The sequence below is a fragment of the Borostomias antarcticus genome (assembly GCF_949987555.1).
Source record: "Borostomias antarcticus genome assembly, chromosome: 22".
Classification (NCBI taxonomy): Eukaryota; Metazoa; Chordata; class Actinopteri; order Stomiiformes; family Stomiidae; genus Borostomias; species Borostomias antarcticus.
The window spans coordinates 6,856,869-6,874,323 of NC_140255.1; the positions used below are offsets into that span (position 1 = coordinate 6,856,869).

Consider the following 17,455-nt stretch of genomic DNA (forward strand, 5'->3'; position numbering starts at 1 on the left):
GTCAGTCTATCACTACATCTGTCTGTCTATCACTATCAGTCAGTCAGTCAGTCAGTCACACATTTAAAAACAACTCACACTGACCAGACCAAAACACTGTACAAGCCAGAGCAGGCAGTAAAATCACAATAAAAAACTCACAACAAAAACAAAATGACAAAACAGACATATATCAAACCAGATCAGGAGGATCCAAACGCTAGAGAATAAAAGTCAGTTTTGAGCCTGGACTTAGAGGATTCAATGTAAGGTGGCAGATCTGATGGAGAGGGGGGGGGGGGGCTATTCCACAAGAGGGGCAACAGCAAAGACCCGGTCACCCCTGAGCTCATGTTTAGACTGGGGGATGGCTAGGAGCCCCGCGTTAGCTGACCTGGAGGTGGGACAGGAGCCTGTCCATTCTGGGCTTTAAAAACAAACATGAGAACCTTGAAATCAGTTCTGACCCGCACTGGAAGCCAATGGAGAGAGACCAGAACAGGGCTGATAGGGTCTCTCTTCTGGGGACCTGTTAGGAGCCTGGCAGCAGCATTCTGGACCAGTTGTGGGCGGGGCAGGGACTGATCCCAGTATAGGGAATTGCAATAGTCTAATCGAGAGGATATTATGAAAGCATGAATGACTTTCTCAAGATATTTAAATAAGATACGAGACTTGATTTTGACAGAAGTACGAAGCTGGAAGAAAACTCATTTTTACTATCGCATTGACCTTCCTGTCAAACTTGAAGGCAGAGTCGAATATCACACCAAGGTTTTTGACATGGGGTGTGACAAGAGTGGACAGACTGCCTAGGTTGTTGGAGATCAATTTGGTGGAGTCAGGTGGGCCGAATAGGACAACCTTATTCTCGCTTTCATTTAGCTGCAGGTAATTTTGTGCCATCCAGCTTGGTCTCCTCAAGGTAGGCCAGTCCATGAGACTGTTCAACCCTTACACCGGTCGGTTTCACTGTCTGTCAGTCTTTCTCTCTCAGTAAGACTTCAGTCTGTCTCTCAGTCTATCTCTAACTCTATCTGTCATTCTGTCCACCGTGGGCTGAACGTGGCATCCTGATGAATTCCTGCCCCAAATCTCCCATCTGCCTCCAGCGCCGGAGCCGTTTCTGTTCAGATAAACATGCCAGCGCTCTGAGGTCAGGGCTGGAGGATAGCCGGGGGGCTTCACCAGACTCAGCGGCCTTGATTCCTTGATCTCCCGCGGTAATACACTCAAAAGACAGTTGGTCTGACAGTTGTTGATCCTAATGGAATATCTGTGTTCATAGTTTTGAGGGAGCGGTTCTTCTTTGGTTGGAGCCGGGCTACTTTGTTGGCACGTGTCCCTGTCAGTAATCTGTGTGACAGTACGACTAGGCCTGTGTTATTTTTAATACGACTCTATGGCAACTCTCATAGGATCGCCAGGCTCACCGCTGGAGCGCTGCGATGAAGTGATGGGCATAATTTGGCGGTGAAATTATTTGTTATATGACAGCAAAGGGCAGCAGAAGGGCGCCGGCGACCAGGACATGCGACAGCCAGGGTCCAGCGTCCAGCGAGCTCTGTTTACTCACCGTGTCCCCAAAGGTCGGCTGTGGGGGAGCCTAGTAATTGATTCAGCTGGTGTTAAACGCCGCCCCCGTCCCAACTTTCTCTCTCGCAAATTTAATTAGGTGAGTAGAATGACAGAATGCCACGGCGGATGCCGGCGTCTTATCCCGGGTAAATGGACACCGCCTGGCCCCGGGCACCCCTTCTATTCCTAGACCATTATCTACAAAACGCTCCCCCGGTTCACCTCGCCGCCCTGCCTGTGGAGTGGAGGCCCCCAGTATTAGTAGTCTAGTCCCATCTCATCCACACGTATCTCCACTGACGTCGGCCCTTTAGCCTTGGAGAGTTGTTTTACATGCTGCCAAGTATTTCCCTCCCGAGTTGTGTCCCTGTGTTGACCGGAATCTCATCGGTCAACATTTACACAACATTAGTGGCAGGAGTTTCCCCCGGCGCTGGCTGGCACGCACAGTAGGCTACTTGAGTTTCAGAAGCAAGTTTGTTGACACCATACAGAGTGCTGCAAACACAATGATGTACCATACTGATAAACAGAGAGAAAAGATGGATGCAGCCAGAATAATGCTGAAATTAAGTACTTCATCATGCTCATCATTATGTACTCTCTCTCCCCCGTCTCCCTCCCTCTCTCCCCCCCTGTCTCTCTCTCCCCCTCTCTCTTCTCTCTCTCCCCCTCTCTTCTCTCTCCCCCTCTCTCTTCTCTCTCTCTCCAGTGTCACCATGTCTGATATAGAAGAAGAGCATGAGTAAGTAACCATAGTAACCATCTCAAAGAACCGTCTGAACCACCAACAACCATAACGTTTCATGTTCTTTATTGCACACAATTTATTTTAAAGTACCTGTGTAAAAGCTGTAGCCTACAGAACATACATCTGGTACATGATGCAGTATTACTTGATTTATCCTCTGTTATTTATGGATGGATTTGTGATGTCAGCGATATGATAACACTTGTCCCGATCTCTCTTTCCAAAGGGAACAGCAGGAGGGTAAGGCTGTTTCCATCCACACATCGTCAGTGTTATTCTCCCAAACCCTCACCTCTCTCATCCTTCCTTCTCTCTCCCCCTCTCTCTACAGAGGAAGAGGAGCAGGACGAGGAGGGAGGTGGGATTATCAGTCTGTTTGTGTTCGCATCTCTCCTTCCTAATCTGTCATAATCTACCAACCCCCCCCCCCCACTCCACACACACACACACACACACACACGTCAAACATCACATCTCTCCTTCCTAATCTGTCACCATCCACCAACCCCCCCCCTCCCACACACACACACACACACAACCAACCCCCCCCCTCCCACACACACACACACACACAACCAACCCCCCCTCTCCCACACACACACACACACACCCGTCAAACATCACATCTCTCCTTCCTAATCTGTCACCATCCACCAACCCCCCCCCCCCCCACACACACACACACACACACACAACCAACCCCCCCCCCACCCCACACACACACCCGTCAAACATCACATCTCTCCTTCCTAATCTGTCATAATCCACCACGCCCCCCTGTCAAACATCACTGATCTGCAATACCCACCCACATTATTTTAAGAACCAAACTGAAGCCGTATCACACCATTGAGAAATGTGCCACCCTACAAATATCATAAACATGTCACCAATAGAACCTTAGCTGCATGTCTGTGGTCAAATGTTGAGCCAAACCTTCATCCATACTAACCCCTACCCAGCAGTCCCTGAGGAGGGGTCAGATGTTACCCATGTGACTGTCCGCTAACCGTGGGATGAGCTGTCGCCACGGTTATCAATGACAGGCTCGCCCACAGCTAAACGCTAAACTGAGGAAACTCTTCACAATCTCTACCACCGTAGACATTCATGACTTTTACAGTACATACATTGCTGACTGAATGGCAAAGGAATACATTCAAATTGGGTATGGAAGCTACAGTAGTATTATGAATGTGTCTGGATTGTCTGTGGGCCTCCTGTGTTGATCTTTGGCAACAGAGCCGGAGCTCACCACGTCTCAAGGTACGGCATGAAAATATGACCTGTCTGACTTCAGGAATCTGGTGATGTTGAGTTCCCCACACGTTGCTCACCTCTACCTATCTCTAAAAATGTGTGTGTGTGTGAGATCGTGATGTGTAACACAGGAATAGTCCCATCATGCTCAGGTGAAGGTTTGACAGACGTCCTAATCTTTCTCACAACCGTACGTACAGACTTTTCTGAGGTTAACTTGTCTCTCCTGTTTTTGTTTTTGAATTGTGAACTTTGACCCTTTGGCTGATACGCAGAAGAAGAGGAAGAGGAGCGTCCTAAATACAAGTACGTCTTAATAAACCGCTCAACCTCTATGTAATAATTGTGCCTTATGTAAATTGTATGTAAATAGCATGTGAGTGGCCTATTTTAGAGACTTTCTCTGAAATGAGTGTACAGGAAGTCAGGGGTGTGGTGGTGGATCCAGAGGTGTGTAATCAGTCCAGAGTTCACCCATCATGTTCCCCCTCAGTAACACTGTTGATGGGAATAGGAGAGTGAACTCTCTGGCTCATTTTAAAGAGGAGGGTGAGCTGAGTTCACCTGGGTTTGCCCTCCACTACCCCCCTGCCCTGGAAATACACACACATCAACAGAGGCATTGTCATGATGTTTGATGATTTTCATGATTTGTTGACTACATACACACACACACACACACACACACACCCAGACACATACATACACGCCTTCCACACACACACATACATACATGCATACACGCCTTCCACACACAAACACACGCATGCATACATGCCTTCCACACACACACATACATACATGCATACACGCCTTCCACACACAAACACACGCATGCATACATGCCTTCCACACACAAACACATACACACACAGTCACACACACACACACATACACATACACGCCTTCCTCTCTCTCTCTCTCACACACACACACACACACACACACACACACACACACACACACACACACAGACATGTAGCCCATCAGACTGTTAAAGTGTCCTCATGCTGTCCTCACAGACCCGTGCTTGCCGCCCCCAAAATCCCTGAAGGGGAGCGCGTGGACTTTGATGTGAGTTTATGCATGTGTGTGTTTGTGTGAGTTTCTGTATGTGTGTGTTAATGTGAGTGTATGTATTTGTGTGCTTGTGTGAGTGTATGTATTTGTGTATGTGTGAGTATGTATTTGTGTGTTTGTGTGAGTGTATGTATATGTGTATTTGTGTGAGTGTATGTATTTGTGTGCTTGTGTGAGTGTATGTATTTGTGTGTTAATGTGAGTGTATGTATTTGTGTATGTGTGAGTGTATGTATTTGTGTTTGTGTGAGTATGTATATGTGTATTTGTGTGAGTGTATGTATTTGTGTGTTTGTGTGAGTATGTATTTGTGTGTTAATGTGAGTGTATGTATTTATGTGTTAATGTGAGTGTATGTATTTGTGTATGTGTGAGTGTATGTATTTGTGTGTTTGTGTGAGTGTATGTCTTTGTGTGTTTGTGTGAGTGTATGTATTTATGTATGTGTGAGTGTATGTATTTGTGTGTTTGTGTGAGTATGTATATGTGTATTTGTGTGAGTGTATGTATTTGTGTGCTTGTTTGAGTGTATGTATTTGTGTGTTAATGTGTGTGTATGTATTTGTGTGTTTGATGTGAGTTTATGTATTTGTGTGTTTGTGTGAGTGTATGTATTTGTGTGAGTGTATGTATTTGTGCATGTGTGAGTGTATGTATTTGTGTGAGTGTATGTATTTGTGTATGTGTGAGTGTATGTATTTGTGTATGTGTGAGTTTATGTATTTGTGTTTGTGTGAGTGTATGCATTTGTGTGTTTGTGTGTGTGTATGTATTTGTGTGTGTGAGTGTATGTATTTGTGTGTGTGAGTGTATGTATTTGTTTGTTTGATGTGAGTTTATGTATTTGTGTGTTTGTGTGAGTGTATGTATTTGTGTATGTGTGAGTGTATGTATTTGTGTGTTTGATGTGAGTTTATGTATTTGTGTTTGTGCGAATTATATGTATTTGTGTTTGTGTGAATGTATGTATTTGTATGTTAATGTTAATGTATGTATTTGTGTGAGTGTATGTATTTGTGTGTTAATGTGAGTGTATGTATTTGTGTGTTAATGTGAGTGTATGTATTTGTGTGTTAATGTGAGTGGATGTATTTGTGTGTTAATGTGAGTGGATGTATTTGTTTATACCTTGGTGCATCACCGAGATATAACTTCACATATTAAAGGAATACACCAACTTTGGGGAAATTATCTTATTTGCCATCTTCCCCAGATCCAGATAAGATCCACACCCTTCTCTTCTCTGTGTACAGTAGGAAGCATTGAGACCTGTTAGAGCCGTTAGCCTAGGCTAATGTTTCTAATCCACTTCCAGCAATTGAGCTAAGATAGGCTAACGGCTCTAACGGGTCTGATATATTGCTGATATATATACATACATATATATATATATATATATATATATATATATATATATATATATATATATATATATATATATATATATAATGCTTCCTAGTGTACACACAGAGAAGAGAAGGGTATATATCTTCTTATCTGACTCTGTGGAAGATGGCAAATAAGCTAATTTCCCCCAAAGTTGGCATATTCCCTCTAAGATAACAATGTCAAAAACCAGTACTTCCAGAAGATAACGGCGCTGACCCGTGTGTTGACTAGGCTACTTCTCGACAGGACATCCACCGGAAGAGGATGGAGAAGGACCTGCTGGAGCTGCAGACGCTGATCGACGTCCACTTCGACCAGAGGAAGAAGGAGGAGGAGGAGCTCATCGGGCTGAAGGACAGAATCGTAACGTCTCTTCCCTTCACCTCTCTCTCTCTCTCTCTGATTCACTTTCCACACACACACACACACACACACACACACACACACACACACACACACACACACACACACACACACACCCACTGTGTCTGTCGGCGGGTATGACTGGAACAATGGCTGACTGAGGGGATAAGTGGAGATTAGTGTGCGATTAACGCACTATAGATACGCGGCGGCGCGACGTTGGTGTTTTTCTGAGCGCGTTTCCATGCGGGCTATTCCAGGAGAACCGGCGATCCGAGCGGGCGGAGCAGCAGCGCGTCAGGGCCGAGAAGGAGAGAGACAGACAGACCAGGATCGCGGTAACTGGGCGTGACTACTGAGCGTTTACCATGAGGCCGCGATGTCACAACAGGCTTCATGTCATTTACTGTCGTGTCTCGCCGTGTTGGACGCACGTTTTGATTGTCCCCCCGCTCGTTAGGAAGAGCGCCAGAGAAAGGAGGACGAGGAGGCGAAGAAGAGGGCGGAGGATGATGCCAAAAAGAAGAAAGTCCTCTCCAACATGGGAGCTCACTTTGGGGGATTCCTGGCCAAGGTGCCTACAGGTCCACCACCATGCCACCAGCTCAGGGCCGTGGTCCTGCTGACACACAGGACACTTCTGCATGTGTGTGTACTCACATGTTCATGGAACAAAAACATCTACACAACGGTTGATCCACTGACTGGGTGTCTGCCTGTGTGTGTGTGTGTGTGTGTGTGTGTGTGTGCTCCTCCAGGCTGAGCAGAGGAGAGGGAAGAGGCAGACAGGAAGAGAGATCAAGAAGAAGACCCTGGTGGAGCGACGCAGACCCCTGGCCATCGACAACCTGAGGGAGGAGGGTCTGAGGTGAGACAGTCTCTCTCCTCAGAGAGCTTTCCTCAAAGGGAGGACAGTCTCTCTCCTCAGAGAGTATTGATACTGTCTGATCTGTGTCTCAGAGTATTGATACTGTCTGATCGGTGTCTTTCAGAGTATTGATACTGTCTGATCTGGGTTTCAGAGTATTGATAATGTCTGATCTGTGTCTCAAAGTATTGATACTGTCTGATCTGTGTCTCTCAGAGTATTGATACTGTCTGATCTGTGTCTCATAGTATTGATACTGTCTGATCTGTGTCTTTCAGAGTATTGATACTGTCTGATCTGTCTCTCAGAGTATTGATACTGTCTGATCTGTGTCTCTCAGAGTATTGATACTGTCTGATCTGTGTCTCAAAGTATTGATACTGTCTGATCGGTGTCTTTCAGAGTATTGATACTGTCTGATCTGGGTTTCAGAGTATTGATAATGTCTGATCTGTGTCTCAAAGTATTGATAATGTCTGATCAGTGTCTTTCAGAGTATTGATACTGTCTGATCTGTCTCTCAGAGTATTGATACTATCTGATCTGTGTCTCTCAGAGTATTGATACTGTCTGATCTGTGTCTCAAAGTATTGATACTGTCTGATCGGTGTCTCTCAGAGTATTGATACTGTCTGATCTGTCTCAGAGTATTGATACTGTCTGATCGGTGTCTCTCAGAGTATTGATACTGTCTGATCGGTGTCTCTCAGAGTATTAATACTTTCTGATCTGTGTCTCAGAGTATTGATACTGTCTGATCGGTGTCTCTCAGAGTATTGATACTTTCTGATCTGTGTCTCAGAGTATTGATACTGTCTGATCTGTGTCTCTCAGAGTATTGATACTGTCCGATCTGTTTCTCTCAGAGTATTGATACTGTCTGATCGGTGTCTCTCAGAGTATTGATACTGTCTGATTGGTGTCTCTCAGAGTATTGATACTGTCTGATCGGTGTCTCTCAGAGTATTGATACTGTCTGATCTGTGTCTCAGAGTATTGATACCATCTGATCTGTGTCTCTCAGAGTATTGATACTGTCTGATCTGTGTCTCAGAGTATTGATACTGTCTGATCTGTGTCTCTCAGAGTATTGATACTGTCTGATCTGTGTCTCTCAGAGTATTGATACCGTCTGATCTGTGTCTCAGAGTATTGATACTGTCTGATCTGTGTCTCCCAGGGAGCGTGCTCAGGAGATGTGGCAGTGGATTTACCAGCTGGAGTCTGACAAGTTTGACCTGACTGAGAAGATGAGGAGGCAGAAGTATGAGGTGGGATGATGTGATGAGTGTGGTTAGTGGACCCAGTTTTGAACAGAGATGATAGTGTCATCCTCCTTTTTTGTATCTAAGTTCTTTTTGTCCATCTCTTTGCAGATAAACGTGCTCCTGAATAGAATTCAACACGCTCAAAAATTGTGAGTTGATGTCGGTCACCCACTAAAAAGGCAAATGCCGAGAGAAACGAGATTTGCACCATGTCATCTTTTATAGCCAGCAAGCTACCTAGCCGACAGTCAAGGACAGCTCTGACCCAGAACAGACTCAGGAGGTCAACAGACACAGTGGGCAAATAAATGAAAGGATTTGCTATTTATAGGTCAGATATTATTCATTAACAAATGGCTATGTAACAGTTATAAATTATTGGTAATTATTCATAATAAACAGAACCAATGTACTTCATGAGGTTGATGTGGGAATCGAACCCACAACCCAGATGGAGGCTGACAGCTGGGCCTCATATATCAGTAGACTCCTAGAGGGATAGTTCCTCCCTCGGTGCCTCACTGGGACATCTGGGTTTGATTCCTACATCAGCCTCATACAGCAGTTCTGTTCATGTAGTTATCACTCACTGATCATGTTGTATTGTATTGTTTACAAACCATTTGTTAATAATGAATTATTTAATAGCTTATAATTGGCTTTAAGGGATATTGATTGCAAAGCGTTAATAGCCAGTCGTAAAGTGATTTGAGTTTCCTAAATGATTTGTATAACTATTCACAACATGCCACAGTATGCACCGATGTCACTAACATTCCTGTAGGTAGAATGCTGTGGTGAAGGTTTGGCACATTGTGGATAGATCCCTTTAACCAGCAGCCATTTTGTCATGTTGTTGCAGAGAAAACACTTGCGCAAGTCTCAAATCTCTTCTAGAAGTACTACCCCGATCCTCCCTCTTAAGCACCTATTGTTTTTTTAGTTTGCTATTCTTGCACTTTGCCTTCAGCACTAGATTATGCTCTTAGTCACTTGTTTTAGAAAGGAGATGCAGTCGTGAGTTCTGACAAGTAGTAGTACATTGGCTTTTCCTACTGTACGTTAAATGCAATTATTGTAAGTCACTTTAGATAAAAGCGTCAGTTAAATGACTGTAATGTAATGTAATTAGTAACATTAATTATGGCCCTGTTCCATAGGCTTTAGCTGGGCCCTGATATCGTGCACTGGAATGGCTGTGACACACTAAATAGATCAGGAACTTTGTTCATTGTAATAACACCTGTGTTTACCCTGCTGTGACGTCAAAATGGCTGCTGGGAAAAGGCTGTATTCTGAGCGCGTCCTGTTCCAGATCTCTAACGGGTCAGTCCTCTCCCCCAGCTCCTTCCACCCCCTGTCCCTGTGCAGCAGGAAGGGCCAGGGCAAGGGCAAGGTCGGGGGGCGCTGGAAGTGACCGCAGCGCAGTCCAGAGACCCAGAATAACCTTCTCCTGTGCTCTGCGGAGACCCTACTAAAACAGTCTCTCCTGGACACATCGTACAGTTGAGATGAAGTTGTTTTATTGCGTAACCAGAATTGAAAGAGATCCAATGACCTGTATTCATTAAAACATTTACAGAGTGTGAGAGAGAGACTGAGTCGTATTGTTGTTACTGCAAACCTAGGCCTCCACTCAAGGCTATGAAGAAAGTCAAGGACATGTACAGAGGTGAAAGACTATGACCCAGGATAGTCCCACAGAATAGTCCCACAGGATAGTCCCACAGGATAGTCCCACAGGATAGTCCCACAGGATAGTCCCACAGAATAGTCCCACAGGATAGTCCCACAGGATAGTCCCACAGGATAGTCCCACAGGATAGTCCCACAGAATAGTCCCACAGGATAGTCCCACAGGATAGTCCCAAATGCCGCGGAATTACACACAAAAAGTCGGAACACAATATAAACAGATAATTGTGATGAACATCTGTCCCAGATATTAGCCTATTGCTGACTGCAGGAAACAATTCAGCCAATAGGATTACAAAGAACAGACATGCTGTTACTTCATCATCTCTCAGACTGAGGTAAACCAGGTGAACCAGCTGAGGAGCAGGTCCACACCGTTCACAGCATTCATACATTTACAAACTCTCACTAAATATCAGCCACCTGCCATGTCAGTCGTGTAAGAGACCGGGTAGTCTGTGAGTGACAGAGCCCTGGGACCAGTGCCCTAGTCAGGGTGGGGGGGGGGGGGTAGATGAGAGCCCTGGGACCAGTGCCCTAGTCAGGGGGGGGGGGGGGGGGGGGGGGGGGGGGCAGATCAGAGCCCTGGGACCAGTGCCCTAGTCAGGGTGAGGGGGGGCAGATCAGAGCCCTGGGACCAGTGCCCTAGTCAGGGTGGGGGGGGGGGGGTAGATCAGAGCCCTGGGACCAGTGCCCTAGTCAGGGTGAGGGGGGGCAGATCAGAGCCCTGGGACCAGTGCCCTAGTCAGGGTGGGGGGTGAGGGGGGGCAGATCAGAGCCCTGGGACCAGTGCCCTAGTCAGGGTGAGGGGGGGCAGATCAGAGCCCTGGGACCAGTGCCCTAGTCAGGGTGGGGGGGGGGGGAGGGATCAGAGCCCTGGGACCAGTGCCCTAGTCAGGGTGGGAGGGGCAGATTAGTCCCTCTGGCGCAGTGTGAACGTGGCGTAGACGTCCCTCTGGACGGGCTCAAACCCCGCCTCCTCGGCCATCACGCCAACCCTCTCAGCAAACCCCGCCTCCTGCTCCTTGGTAAGATCTAGTAAATACCTGAAATGTGTGGAGAGAACTGAAATAATTCAACTGACATCGAGACACAATAAAAGCTATTTATCTATCGGTAGATCATTAAGTAAAACAGAATTTGGTGCCTGTCCAAACGATGGTGAGTTCACTGTGCAGGTAAGGTGTAGCTGACGAGCAAATAAACTGATCCCAGTCGTGTTTCATTCTAAACTTATAAACACATAATTATCTGAGGAACTTACTTGGCCAACTCCACCACCAGCACAGCTTCTGGCGCCGCAATCTTTGACAGCGTGGGAGCCAAATGGTGCACCATACTGAGAGAGAGAGAGAGAGAGAGAGGGAGGGAGGGGGGGAGGGAGGGAGGGAGAGACAGACAGAGAGAGACAGGGAGAGAGGGAGAGAGAGGGAGACAGACAGAGAGAGAGACAGGGAGAGAGGGAGAGACAGAGAGAGAGGGAGAGAGACAGAGAAAGAGAGAAACGGGAGAGAGACAGGGTGAGAGATATAGAGAGACACACAAAGAGAGACAGAGAGAAAGAGAACTGCAGAACTGAAACCGAACAGCGACTGAACCAGAGTAACCTTGACTGAACCAGAGTAACCTTGACTGAACCAGAGTAACCTTGACTGAACCAGAGTAACCTTGACTGAACCAGAGTAACCTTGACTGAACCAGAGTAACCTTGACTGAACCAGAGTAACCTTGACTGAACCAGAGTAACCTTGACTGAACCAGAGTAACCTTGACTGAACCAGAGTAACCTTGACTGAACCAGAGTTACCTTGACTGAACCAAAGTAACCTTGACTGAACCAGAGTAACCCCATCCACCCCCTGACCTCCATCACTCCCCATCCACCCCCTGACCTCCATCACTCCCCATCCACCCCCTGACCTCCATCACTCCCCATCCACCCCCTGAGAGACTAGGTCAATAAATAAACAAATAAACAAATGAATGAAGGACAGGACTGAGGATGCTGTCAGGCTACCTAGCGGCACAGTAGATGGTGTTGAAGAACTGGGAGAAGCTCTGTTTCTCTGGCAGCTTGGAGAGAGAGTCCAGAGGCAGGAAGCTCACGGACACCCGGTCCAGATGAATGAGCTCTGAAACACACCCATCACATTAATGAGTGAACACACCCATCACATGAATGAGTAGTTAAACACACCCATCACATGAATGAGTAGTTAAACACACCCATCACATGAATGAGTAGTTAAACACACCCATCACATGAATGAGTAGTTGAACACACCCATCACATGAATGAGTGAACACACCCATCACATGAATGAGTGAACACACCCATCACATGAATGAGTAAACACACCCATCACATGAATGAGTGAACACACCCATCACATGAATGAGTGAACACACCCATCACATGAATGAGCTGAAACACACCCATCACATGAATGAGTAGTGAAACAGAGGATCAAGAAGAATTAATAAAGATATGATATTATAGTGTTATGGAACTCCGTATAGTCCATCACATGATTAGACTGACGACACTTGTGCCTCAATCAGGTGATCAGGCTGATGGGGAACAGGTGTGAACGCTGCCAGGTAGTGGCTCACGCTCTGACATGAGCTGTGTTTGGAATCGCTCCCTCGTTCCCTCACTCCCTATTCCCTATATAGGGTTCACCATGTAGTGAACTACCTAGGGAACAGAGAAAATGTAGGGTACATGCACTGTTCCCTGCAAATCAAGGTGAATTGTGGGTAATAAATAGTGGACTATATAGGGAACGAAGATTCCGTGGACAATTCAGACACTACAAACAAAATGGCTGACGCCCTATATAGTGCACTATATAGTGAATAGGGAGCGATTCCGAACACAGCTATGGACTCTAGATCAGCAGTAGAGTGGGGTGGGAGGCTACTGGGCTGAACCCCAGGTCCGTTTGAATCCGGCTGGATTTACTAGAAGAACTCTTTTGGTGGGGGGGAGCCCACGGCTGGTTAGGGCTCTGGGCAATGAAGATAGGTAGCCAGGGGGCTGGGGCATTTAGTGTTGTTAGCGGGGGATATATTATAGGAGTGCCTTGCTCTCCCTCTAGTTCGAGGCGTAGTTTTGGAGTAGCCGACCCCGATCACCGCTGCTGAACCTGGGCGTCGAGCCTAACACACCCCAGCAAAGGCGCTCAACCCCCCCCCCCCCCCCCGAGGGGAGGGTGTCCACGCTATTTCTTTGTTTTTGTATTGTATATTTTGTATCGCACGTGTATCTTCAACTTGTAGCAATCTGGTCTTCAGTGTCCCGGAGAGGGAGTAGCCTATCCGGGTGCGGGAGGGGCACCGAGGGTGGGCGGGAGCCTACAGGGGTCTCAGAGGGTGGGTGGGAGGAGTCTACAGGGGTCTCAGAGGGTGGGCGGGAGCCTACAGGGGTCTCAGAGGCTGGGGGGGAGTCTACAGGGGTCTCAGAGGGTGGGAGGAGCCTACAGGGGTCTCAGAGGCTGGGCGGGAGCCTACAGGAGTCTCAGAGGGTGGGAGGAGCCTACAGGGGTCTCAGAGGGTGGGTGGGAGGAGCCTACAGGGGTCTCAGAGGGTGGGCGGGAGCCTACAGGGTTCTCAGAGGGTGGGAGGAGCCTACAGGGGTCTCAGAGGGTGGGCGGGAGCCTACAGGGGTCTCAGAGGGTGGGAGGAGCCTACAGGGGTCTCAGAGGGTGGGAGGAGCCTACAGGGGTCTCAGAGGGTGGGCGGGAGCCTACAGGGGTCTCAGAGGGTGGGAGGAGCCTACAGGGGTCTCAGAGGGTGGGAGGAGCCTACAGGAGTCTCAGAGGGTGGGAGGAGCCTACAGGGATCTCAGAGGGTGGGCGGGAGCCTACAGGGGTCTCAGAGGGTGCACACACATCTATGCCAGTGGGCCTTTATTCTGGGGAGTCCTTCCCACTTAGATTGTTGTGTTTTGCAGTGGGTACTTGAACTGTTAAATCTGTGTGTTGCAGTGGGTACTTGAACTGTTAAATCTGTGTGTTGCAGTGGGTATTTGAACCATTAATGCAGTGCCGTGCTGTGGGTGGTTGTCCAGTGTGAGCATGCGTCAAACAGACCGCTGTGGCTTAGCCCATATGTTGTTGTAGTTTACCTTGTAGGGTCACACCCCGCTCCAGGGGGCGCTCTAGACCATGTTTGTGGTTTTATGAAATTGATTATAAATAAAGGTGATATTTTTCTATGAGTGTGTGCTGTCGTCTTCTGCCTGACATTTGACCACTACCCGATTTTTGAGGGTGACCCACGGTTTATTACAATAGGTCACATAAAATGATTAAGATGTAAGATAATGATGTTGATAGTGCTTCACACTAGTGCAATTTTACAATGTCACCAGCAAATGTGACATAATAATCTACTAATAATACTGTGGTGCAAAGTTAGGCGTTTTATTGTACCTATGACACATAAACCACAGTGAACCTTGAAGAATGTTGTGTAAGACATTACTTATATTGTAAAACCACTTTCCATCCTTTAGGCGCTATAAGCTTTGCATTATCCATACTAGGTATTGGTAAGCAGTCGATGAGCAGATGTCATACCGTTGATGTTTGGTTTGTGATGCGTCTTTGTTGGCAGCGGGGCCTCCGGGGCTGTCTCAGTCCCTGGCTGTGGAGCGGGAGCACCCCCCCTTGAGGACAAAGACTGGAACAGCGCCTGCACGTTGGCGTAGGAGAGGTCCTGTGCCGTCTGTGTGGGAGACAGCGAGGTGGAGAGAGAAAGAAGAGGATGTGAGAGAGGAAGCCGAGGACGACGCTGTGTGGCTATCGACTGCTCAGCCTGAGCAGAGACGTTGTGAGTTCAGGTTCAGCGTGGTGGTGAAGACGTGGCTCTGAGGCAGAACCTTGACATGCTGTCCGTTCTGCTTCAACAGAAGCTCATGGTCGTCTGTCTCCACGCCGAAGGACAGGTACGGACTGGAGACGATGTCTCCCCAGTACCCCCTGACGGGCAGCTTTTCACCCCTCTGCAACACACACACACACACACACACACACACACACACACACACACACACACACACACACACATACACGCAGGAGAAGTGAGAGCTGCTGCTATGCTATCAGTATTGAATCAAATCGTAGAACGAAGGGTAATAAAACATACTTTAGAGAAGACTCGCGTGGAGAGAAGGCTCTGATTGGTCGTTTGGTAGACGCCTTCCCTCAACTCGAAAGCCACGCCCCTCTCCCTCCATCGGATGTAGTGCTGCTTGTTGATGACGCCACACTGACATCAGGAGAGATCCATGTTGGAGATGTGACCGGCGAGGAACAGTACCGTTTCCTCAAACAGAGTACTACTAGCCAAAAACAGAGTACTACTAGCCAAAAACAGAGTACTACTAGCCAAAAAGATCCTCCTTATACTAGAATGTAGAAAACACTTTATTTATTTACTAACTTTATTTACTAACACTTAGTTAATTCCCACCTCTTGGCTCCGAACAGCCTTTGACTCATCTGGCGCTCTGTCTGCCACCTACCCCTTTCCCGTGCAGCTTCATGGCCAGGTCCCAGTCGAAGCAGCCCCTCCGCGAGTCGTAGCGGGTCCCCAGGTGGTGCCGGACCCGGCCGTCCCAGACCCGGGCTATGGGCCCCGGGGAGGACGACGCAGGCTGGGTCCACCGCCCAAATACACTGACCAGCTCATCGATCTCCTTAAACTAGGGGAATGCTCTGTGAGACTGAGGCCATTTAAAATGTATTATCTACAGTAGTGTTATATCTAGTCGCACGGAGTGTGGTGGTAGAGAATAATAATGGTGGATCGATACAGTTATTTATGAGTATTAACAGTCCACCTCTCTCTAGTTATTGATTAAGAGGATCTCAGAGTACATCTCCCAATTCCACCCACAGTATCAATAAAGCATGAATGATTTGTTCTATCATGGACACAGACAGAGAGACAGGCAGGGGTTGGGGGAGGGGGGGAGTCTTACTCTGAGCTGTGTGGTGTCCAGGCAGGGGTTGGGGGAGGGGGGGAGTCTCACTCTGAGCTGTGTGGTGTCCAGGCAGGGGTTGGGGGAGGGGGGGAGTCTTACTCTGAGCTGTGTGGTGTCCAGGCAGGGGTTGGGGGAGGGGGGGAGTCTTACTCTGAGCTGTGTGGTGTCCAGGCAGGGGTTGGGGGAGGGGGGGAGTCTTACTCTGAGCTGTGTGGTGTCCAGGCAGGGGTTGGGGGAGGGTGGGAGTCTTACTCTGAGCTGTGTGGTGTCCAGGCAGGGGTTGGGGGTTGGGGGAGTCTTACTCTGAGCTGTGTGGTGTCCAGGCAGGGGTTGGGGGAGTCTTACTCTGAGCTGTGTGGTGTCCAGGCAGGGGTTGGGGGAGGGGGGGAGTCTCACTCTGAGCTGTGTGGTGTCCAGGCAGGGGTTGGGGGGGGGGGAGTCTTACTCTGAGCTGTGTGGTGTCCAGGCAAGGGTTGGGGGTTGTTTCCAGCATGTTGCCGACAGACAGTCCGAGCTGCGAAGCTGCGTGTCTCAGCGTCTCTTCCGTCTGGCTGCGGATCTCACTGTTCCCAAACACCTCCAGGAACACCTCAGTCTTCTCTGGGGACACAACAACAACAGCAACAACAACAACAACAAAAGCACGATCAGTGCCGAGCTCCCAGCAGACCCTGGTGGCGCTACAGAAACGCAGCTCACCCTCGGCACTATGGGGTCACTCTGGTTATCTCCACCAACATCTTCAACCAACAACTAAACTTCACGTAGAGGGAAATCAGACACTTTATGTTCGAATTTACTAATTGAAATTCAAATGCCTATTTTTGCATGTTCAACTGTGTCTCTGTCAGTGAATAGTGATGTAGTCCCACCGTGGAGGCCCATGCTGCCCTGCGGTGTCAGGGCCAGGAAGAGCAGTAGTAACTGGCGCGCCACCACCTCCATGCTGTTCTCTATCACCCATATCTACACAGGCACAGACATGGGCAGCCGTTCAGGCACAATTCAGCAACTTTGCAAGAATTTACCTTTCTACCAAAATCTGGACTACAGTACCTGTAACAGAGTAATTAGACTAAAGATATGTAAACGACAATAACCCAATGTCACTCAAAGCAAGGACACGTGGCATCAACAACAACAGACAGCTGTCATAGCATCGCTGTTAGAGACTGACACAAGTCACAAGGGCTTTTAACTCACTCTAAGAGTATCCGTGTCTCTCAGGCGAG

General features: G+C 47.9%; 3 protein-coding genes across 7 annotated transcripts in view; 2 read left to right on the plus strand and 1 right to left on the minus strand.

Moving 5' to 3' along the window:
• The window catches only part of LOC311323706 (carnitine O-palmitoyltransferase 1, liver isoform-like), a gene marked incomplete at its 3' end in the record, with an annotated part of 19,281 nt that extends 17,845 nt beyond the window's left edge, over window positions 1-1,436 (plus strand). The window contains exon 8 of the mRNA XM_084456002.1: window positions 1,398-1,436. Within this exon, the coding sequence (XP_084312128.1) occupies window positions 1,398-1,436 (39 nt within the window). The remainder of the gene's footprint in view (window positions 1-1,397) is intronic.
• A 1,203-nt stretch (window positions 1,437-2,639) lies between these two features.
• Window positions 2,640-10,125, plus strand: LOC311324214 (troponin T, slow skeletal muscle-like). 5 transcript variants are annotated; one of them, XM_084456625.1, is made up of 10 exons: window positions 2,640-2,666; window positions 3,844-3,874; window positions 4,591-4,642; window positions 6,269-6,400; window positions 6,661-6,738; window positions 6,861-6,974; window positions 7,159-7,268; window positions 8,449-8,539; window positions 8,645-8,685; window positions 9,881-10,125. In XM_084456625.1, the coding sequence occupies exons 4-10, from the start codon at window positions 6,302-6,304 to the stop codon at window positions 9,951-9,953; spliced, it is 606 nt and encodes a 201-aa protein (XP_084312751.1). In that variant the 5' UTR covers window positions 2,640-2,666; window positions 3,844-3,874; window positions 4,591-4,642; window positions 6,269-6,301; the 3' UTR covers window positions 9,954-10,125. The 5 variants fall into 5 exon arrangements, with proteins under 5 accessions (XP_084312751.1, XP_084312752.1, XP_084312753.1 ...); XM_084456626.1 differs by having other exon boundaries at window positions 6,284-6,400; XM_084456627.1 differs by having other exon boundaries at window positions 2,645-2,666; window positions 3,847-3,874.
• An 820-nt stretch (window positions 10,126-10,945) lies between these two features.
• Window positions 10,946-17,183, minus strand: dnaaf3l (dynein axonemal assembly factor 3 like). The gene is made up of 9 exons (XM_084456003.1): window positions 17,096-17,183; window positions 16,669-16,823; window positions 15,762-15,941; window positions 15,383-15,505; window positions 15,117-15,239; window positions 14,815-14,962; window positions 12,249-12,363; window positions 11,496-11,570; window positions 10,946-11,277 (listed from the first exon to the last, which is right to left on the minus strand). Exons 1-9 carry the CDS (start codon window positions 17,166-17,168, stop codon window positions 11,145-11,147), a joined length of 1,125 nt encoding a protein of 374 aa, XP_084312129.1. The 5' UTR covers window positions 17,169-17,183; the 3' UTR covers window positions 10,946-11,144.
• Between the last annotated feature and the right edge of the window lie 272 nt (window positions 17,184-17,455).

Bases quoted from the DNA above. Each gene is read 5' to 3' on its own strand.
- LOC311324214 (XM_084456625.1), top strand. From the start codon at position 6,302: ATGGAGAAGGACCTGCTGGAGCTGCAGACGCTGATCGACGTCCACTTC. The intron at 7,269-8,448 runs GTGAGACAGTCT...TGTGTCTCCCAG, and splicing joins CTGAGGGAGGAGGGTCTGAG to GGAGCGTGCTCAGGAGATGT. The intron at 8,540-8,644 runs GTGGGATGATGT...ATCTCTTTGCAG, and splicing joins TGAGGAGGCAGAAGTATGAG to ATAAACGTGCTCCTGAATAG.
- dnaaf3l (XM_084456003.1), bottom strand. From the start codon at position 17,168: ATGGAGGTGGTGGCGCGCCAGTTACTACTGCTCTTCCTGGCCCTGACA. The intron at 15,506-15,761 runs GTAGGTGGCAGA...TCCTGATGTCAG, and splicing joins TGAAGCTGCACGGGAAAGGG to TGTGGCGTCATCAACAAGCA. The intron at 11,278-11,495 runs GTAAGTTCCTCA...CACACATTTCAG, and splicing joins CTGGTGGTGGAGTTGGCCAA to GTATTTACTAGATCTTACCA.